At 38.8% G+C, this 7,219-nt stretch overlaps 1 protein-coding gene across 1 annotated transcript in view; it reads left to right on the plus strand.

The window, feature by feature from the left end:
• The window catches only part of col4a4 (collagen, type IV, alpha 4), a 65,863-nt gene that overhangs the window by 52,252 nt on the left and 6,392 nt on the right, over window positions 1-7,219 (plus strand). Inside the window, exons 31-44 of the mRNA XM_016274278.1 lie at window positions 814-981; window positions 1,726-1,869; window positions 1,987-2,094; window positions 2,181-2,362; window positions 2,541-2,604; window positions 3,308-3,382; window positions 3,500-3,607; window positions 3,699-3,806; window positions 3,903-3,974; window positions 4,068-4,196; window positions 4,872-4,979; window positions 5,148-5,303; window positions 5,416-5,523; window positions 5,625-5,765. Coding sequence (XP_016129764.1) covers window positions 814-981; window positions 1,726-1,869; window positions 1,987-2,094; window positions 2,181-2,362; window positions 2,541-2,604; window positions 3,308-3,382; window positions 3,500-3,607; window positions 3,699-3,806; window positions 3,903-3,974; window positions 4,068-4,196; window positions 4,872-4,979; window positions 5,148-5,303; window positions 5,416-5,523; window positions 5,625-5,765 — 1,671 coding nt within the window. The remainder of the gene's footprint in view (window positions 1-813; window positions 982-1,725; window positions 1,870-1,986; window positions 2,095-2,180; window positions 2,363-2,540; window positions 2,605-3,307; window positions 3,383-3,499; window positions 3,608-3,698; window positions 3,807-3,902; window positions 3,975-4,067; window positions 4,197-4,871; window positions 4,980-5,147; window positions 5,304-5,415; window positions 5,524-5,624; window positions 5,766-7,219) is intronic.

Raw genomic sequence — 7,219 nt, forward strand, 5'->3', positions numbered from 1 at the left:
GATATTTTATAAATGTCGATAAAAAAGTATTTCGAAATGACAGCGTTTCAATTAACCAATGTTATGTGACTAAAACATAACCTTTTGCCTCTCGCGATAAGTTGTTGCAACGGATTTTGGTGGGATTCTGGCTATATTTATTGAAATGAGGTGTATGCGTGTATCTTTACAGAAGCAGCACAAAGAGCCGCTTCAGAAACGTGCGTGGCACGGCTGGAATAATCACAAGCATTGCTAGTGGCCGCAATCAGCTTCAGTGGCCGTATCAGAGCCACACTGCACCGCAGACATGTGCAGTGTAAATTATCTAAGCATTAACATTAGGGAAAGCCCCTTATACTGGAGAGCCACCACGTATGAAGTGTTTCTTGGAGGTTATAGTACATTGAAGAATGATCATATGACTTTTTAGGTACGCCATGTGACCTGCAAATGCAAAAAAAAATTTCAATTTGCGCAATTTGAAGGGTAATGGAAACGCGCCTACTGTCACTTTTCGGTGTTAGGCTGCCCTGGAGAGAAAAGTGTTTCTTGGAGGTTATAGTACATTGAAGAATGATCATATGACTTTTTAGGTACGCCATGTGACCTGCAAATGCAAAAAAAAAAAACGTTTCCATTGCAGTTTTGCGAATTATTCCTTTTTCGCATTGCCTGAAAAACCACCTCAGCGAGCGTAAAAACATTTTTGCGATATATGGGAGTTTTTGCGAAATTGACGCATTTCCATTAGGCATATTCTCAATTCGCAATTTCAATTTGCGCAATTTGAAGGGTAATGGAAACGCGCCTACTGTCACTTTTCGGTGTTAGGCTGCCCTGGAGAGAAAGGACCACCTGGGGGGGCGGGATCTCAAAGCATTGGAGCCAAAGGAGAACGTGGTAAACCTGGTACCCCAGGCTATCAGGGACGCACAGGCCTTCAGGGACCTTCAGGACTCGAAGGGGACAGTGGAAACCCTGGAGCCCCTGGACCAAAGGGTAAAAAGAGTGTGACGTGACATTTAAACAAATCGCTAACTCTGGTTTGCAACATTTTGATTAAATGGAACATATTTACAGTTAAGATGGATGTTACCGTTAATGGTAGCTTTACAGTGTATACACTACCATTTTGAAAGAAGTCTCTTATGCTCATTGCTCACCAAGGTCGCTTTTATATAATACAAAATACAGTAATATTGTGAAATATTATTACAGTGAAAAAAAATTTTTTAAATGATAATTTACTTAATAATGTAATTTATTCCTGTAAAGCAATGCTAAATTTTTAGCAGCCATGACTACAGTCTTCAGTGTCACATGATCCTTCATAAATCATTCTAATATGCTGATTTTCAGGTCAAGAAATATTTCGCATTTTCAAAGTTGAAAACAGTTGCTGAATATGGGGCGGGGAGAGGGGATTTTTTTAATGAATAGAAAGTTGATGCATTCTTGCTGAATAAAAACATTAATTTGTTAATACTTATAAATTATTATTAATAAAAATAATGTTTACATTAAGTGCCATTATTATGGTGTTAATATTAATAGTTAATATAAAAAAAAAGATATACTGAATTAATGTAGACATTAGATTTAACACTGAAATGTATTTAGTTTTTGAAGTGTGTTATATCAAATTTCCATTTAAATATATTTTATATAGATATTTAGAGATAAATACAAAAAGGCTGTCAGTGGCTGTCAGATTCTCATTTGTCATGTGGTATTGCAACTCAGGTTTGCCTGGATTTCCTGGTCAAGATGGCTATCCTGGCAACATAGGGAAGACTGGCCCTTTAGGGGCTCCTGGACCGAAAGGCTTTAGGGGTCTCAATGGATATCCAGCTTGCCCAGGGGTAAACGGAGCCAAGGGCCAGAAAGGTACTTGAAAACACTGTGATATACCATATTGTCATGCTTTAGGTCAGGTCTAATGTAATGATGGCAGTTAAATGAATCAAATACACATGTTCTTATATGTTTTCTGTTTTTTTAAAGGATACATTGGGCCTCCAGGACCTCCGGGAGACATGATTTCAGTGCCTGTGAAAGGCCAGCTAGGGCCACCTGGACTTAATGGGGAGAATGGGGTCTTTGGAGAAAGGGGTAAATCTGTAACAAATACTCAAATCCTGTATTGGTTTTTAACCTTTAAAAAGAAACCTTCACCGCATCATGTGGTTTACTTGCAGGTAATAAAGGTGACCCAGGGCCGCCTGGACAACCAGGGTATCCTGGACATAATGGACCTCCAGGGTTTGAAAGTGGCCAGCGTGGAGCGCCAGGCGTTCCTGGGTTGTCTGGCGAGCCTGGTGCACGTGGGCAACATGGGCCAAAGGGAATTGTAGGATTCCCAGGGGATAATGGTGATCCAGTGAGTGGAAGTTCTTTTTTGAATATGAATCTTATTATTTAATTCTTGCCAAATTATTTTAATTTTGTTGTTGGTTTGATTGTCCTGACAGATATAGATAGCTTACATAAACAAGACTAATGAAAAATTAACTGTAACTATATGTAAATCATAGGCATTAATGCTTGTTTCTTTGTAGGGTGATCCTGGAATGTCTGGTCTGCCAGGAAACCCTGGTTTCCCTGGGTTTGATGGTCCTAAAGGTAAAATACAATGCTTGAAACTTTGCATACTCAAACCAACACAACCCTTCAAAAGTTTGGAATCAGTCATTTTTTTTAATTGTGTTTGAAAGAGGTCTTTTATGCTCACCATGGCTGAATTTATTTGATTGAAAATACATGAAAAGAGCTAATATTGTTAAATATTATTCAAATTTAAAATAAGTGTTTTCTAATATATTTTAAAATGTCAGTTATTTGTTTGATGGCAAAGCTTGAATTTTCAGCATCATTACTCCAGTCTTTAGTGTCACATGATCTTTCAGAAATCATTCTAATATGCTCAAGAAACATTTATTCTTATTAATGTTAAAAACAGTTGTGCTTCAATATTTTTGTGTAAACTGTGAACATTTTTCAGGATCCTTTGATGAATAGAAAGTTTAAAAGAATATAATTTATTTGAAATATAATCTTTATTTGAAATATAATCTTATAATCAGTTGGTGTTAACTGTCACTTTTGATCAATTAGATGCATCCTTGTTGAATAAAAGTATCAGTTTCTTTAAAAAACAAAACAATACCATTCTGGCTCCAAACCTTTGAAAGGTGTACGTGTACATATTCAAACCTACAGTATGACCCATACAACAACTACACAATCGTGTTATATTCAATCTGCACATTTGACTCTTCTTTGAAGTTATATTAATTGCAAAACCTCCTTGTACTGTCTTGTATAGGTGACAAAGGGGAATCTACTGGTGGGCCAGGACCAACAGGTGAGAGAGGGCCATGCGGATACACAGGCGTGTCAGGTAACGTTCAACCTACTGTCCTCTTTCGTTCTTGTACTATAATATGTATTTCTATAGTACAGAAATGCATTGGAAAAAATGATAGTGCTGTAAAAACATTTTCTTTCTCCCCAATAGCTCCCCCTGGTGACAAAGGAGACTATGGTGACCCTGGCCCACAAGGGCCTAGGGGGAGCTCTGGTCCACCTGGACCACCTGGGAACAATGGCCTGACTGGACATCCAGGTAAAATAGATCAGGCTCTGAATTAGCAGATACACACATCTGTCACTGCACATCTTCTTAAATCCATATTAATGTGCCTTCTGGTATTCAGGAGTGGTTGGACCCTCCGGTCCGTGTGGAAGACATGGTCTAGAAGGTCCTCTGGGGCCTCCAGGTAAACCGGGCCCTAAAGGAAACCAAGGATGCGGTGGTCTTAGAGGTTAGGCTACTTATGCTGTGTACAAACAAACTGCCACTAATTTCAAAACTGGGACAATCATGTATACATTTTAAACTAATATTATTTCACTTTCAGGATCTCCGGGGCCCCCCGGGCTCCATGGACTTGATGGCCTGAAGGGGGACATGGGTGAAATGGGATATCGAGGTGAGATATCGAGGTTGTTTGTGCTGTCAGAAGTTTTTGATATTGCCAGATTAAAAACATCCCTGTCATTCCCTCTCTTTCATTGTCCTTCAGGAGAGGATTTAAGCGGTGATAGGGGCTTTATAGGACCAGCTGGAGACAAGGGCACTCCAGGAGACCCAGGGTTGCAAGGTCCATCACAAACAGGTGTTCGAGGTCCAAACGGACAGCTTGGGGGCCAAGGTACATAACTCATAATTCTATTCAACCTATTCATAACCTCTCATAGTGACAGTTGCTGAATGATTGTACAGGAGGCTTCCATTAAGGTTTCATAAAAATGCGGTTCAACAGGTTTTTTTTTTAAGGAGTTTCTTTTATTCAGCAAGGATACATTAAATTGCTAAATGTTTAGTGACACTAAAGACATTTACCTAAGATTTTAGTAAAAAAAAAAAAAAAAGTTTATTTTTTGATTTCAACAAAAATATTAAGCAGCACAACTCTTTTCAACATTGATACTATTGTTTAATAATAATGTGTAATAATGTTATGAAATATTTCTTGAGCAGGAAAATCAGCATGTGACACTGAAGACTCGAGTAATGACTTTTGCATCCCAACAACAAATTACATTTTAAAGTATTTTCAAATAGAAAATTGTAAAAAAAAATTATATTTCATAATATTAATGTTATTACTGTATATTTAATCAAATAAATGTAGCCTTGGTAAGCATAACATTTAAAAATGTCTACCAAACAAAGGTTTTAGAACGGTAGTGCACTTAGTTTATATATTACTGTTGGCTAATTTAAATATTTTAACAAGCAGAATTGTAAATAATATCAGGCAGCATAATCACACTGTTCATGATCTACTTTAATCCACACTGTCATCACTCTTTATTTTATATAGGAGACCCTGGTCCAATGGGTCCTGCAGGCTTTCGTGGTGAAGAATGTAAGATTCCTAAACCTGGACCTAGTGGAGAACGGGGTTACGCTGGGCCAGATGGAGCTCCAGGTGTGTGTGGTCATTTGGAAGCACAAATGATGCGCACAAATAGAATTTGAGGTCTAAGTTGGATAGCACTGCTACGAATCAGGAAGACAAGCTGTAATGTGCATATGTAGGCTATGTGTTTATGCATAGAATTATGTATTGTGCATGGTGTATGTTTTGCTGTTCCAGGGCCCAAGGGAGAGAAAGGAGAGGCAGGCAGGGTGTTCACAGTGAGTGGTGATTTTGGTGAACCAGGTGGTCCTGGGTCACCAGGGTATAAAGGAGAAAAAGGAATCAGTGGGCCCAGAGGCCTCCTAGGGTCTGACGGCCTAGAAGGTCCAAAAGGTAAAAGGAAATAGCTTTCATTAAAAGTTTAGCTTATGAATCCAAAATATTTTGGGGCCACTTTACATTCACAATTTGTCATTCAGGTTGTTCTATTATTATTTTTCCACAGGTGAAGGAGGACAATGTGGACTTATGGGCCTCCCGGGACCTTCTGGCACCAAAGGAGATTGTGGACCCCCAGGACTTTGTGGTGCAAAAGGAGACAAAGGGGACCCAGGTCATTGGAGCCTTCAGATCATCAAACTGACCGTCTTATGAATCAGTAAAGTTATGATTTATGCCCTCACTTTCAATTTCTTTCTCCCTTTGTATTTGTAGGGCCAAAAGGAGAGACTGGGGCTGTCAAACGTCCTGCTACTCCTTATCCCCTTCCTCGTGGTCCTACTGGTGCTCATGGTGCACCTGGCCCGGTTGGTGACGTTGGTGATCATGGACCTAATGGCATTGGGGGTCTGAAAGGTACAACTCAATTTAACAGCAGGGTGTTTATTTTTATAAGATCATGAAACGTCTCCAATTCTTACTAGAGTTGTTATTGTTAACTAAATCCAAAATGATTTTTGATCATTGAAATTAATTAAAATACAAACATTAGATGAAAACCTTATAGAAAATAGAAATATACTGAAAAACACTGTAAAAAATTATGAAAAAGATTATTGAAGTACTTCTTACAAGAAAATGCTGTTTCATTCTGTCTACTTTAAACTTTAGTGTGTCAATTCAGTGTTACTTGCTGGTTTTTAGTGTGTGTGTGTGTGTGTGTGTGTGTGTGTGTGCAGGGCTGGAGAGTAATGAAATACATGTAATGGCGTTATGTATTTAAAATACTAAATATGAGTAACTGTATTTCGTTATAATTACATTTTAAATAGGTGGTAATCAAATTACAGTTACAATCGAAAAGTATTTTAGATTACCAAAGTGATTACTTTGAATTTTAATATTTGAATTTTAACAGTTTGGGGATTTCAACCAATAAGGCAACTGATTCTCTGTTGAAAAAAAAACTGCGTGCAGCAGCCTTTTCATTTAGCAACTGAATGACACAGAATTCTCCTAGAATTCACACTTTGCATTCAGTTAACAGATCCATATGAATCATGCATGAAATAAAAGTTTATAAAGTCAAACGATAGTTTTGTGTGCTTTACAGATGAACTTGAAGTCTTTATTCATTCGAAATGTTCAAGAATAGATCACCTTTGGTGCGTTAATGCGAATCGGAGTTCATGATCCGATTCGTGAACAGATGATTCTAATTAATAATTGATTAATCTGATTCATAGTTTATTTTGTTTAAAGGGGTCCTATTATGCTCTTTTACAAAGTCTTGATTTTGTTTTGGGGGTGTACTAGAACATGCTCTCATGCTTGGTGGTTCGAAAAACGCATTATTTTTCACACAATTTACATTATTACAATACCTCTCTCCCCAGGCTGGCACAAACGGCTCGATTAGTTCCGGCTTTGATGAAGGTCCGCCTTCCGAAAAACAAAATGTGTTGTGATTGGTTAGCTGTCCCAGTGCGTTGTGATTGGTGAACAGCTTAGATGGTGTTTCAGTACTGCCACGCCCCTTGCTCCGTTTGCAACCACTGTTGCAACCACTGTTTCCGGACATCATCCTCTTTCGGAAGCCCAAACAAAGATGTTTGGGCACGGAGGTGAAAAAGCAGTGTTTCAGGCGGTCGCGCACCGAACGAGAAGCGCAGCATTGCGCCACGTCTTTAAAATTCAAATACATTATTTTCTATGAGTGTAGGCACACCGGCGGCGCCGTTCGGCGTCTCTCCGCGGCGCCCAGCTACGTCGTGTTATATTTGTAAGAATTGTTCTAGACCAGCGGTTCTCAATCCCAGTCCTCACGTACCCCCGCTCTGCATGTTTTGCACGTCTCTCTTTGTTAACAC

Source organism: Sinocyclocheilus grahami, unplaced genomic scaffold (assembly GCF_001515645.1).
Source record: "Sinocyclocheilus grahami isolate Dianchi unplaced genomic scaffold, SAMN03320097.WGS_v1.1 scaffold6.1, whole genome shotgun sequence".
Classification (NCBI taxonomy): domain Eukaryota; kingdom Metazoa; phylum Chordata; class Actinopteri; order Cypriniformes; family Cyprinidae; genus Sinocyclocheilus; species Sinocyclocheilus grahami.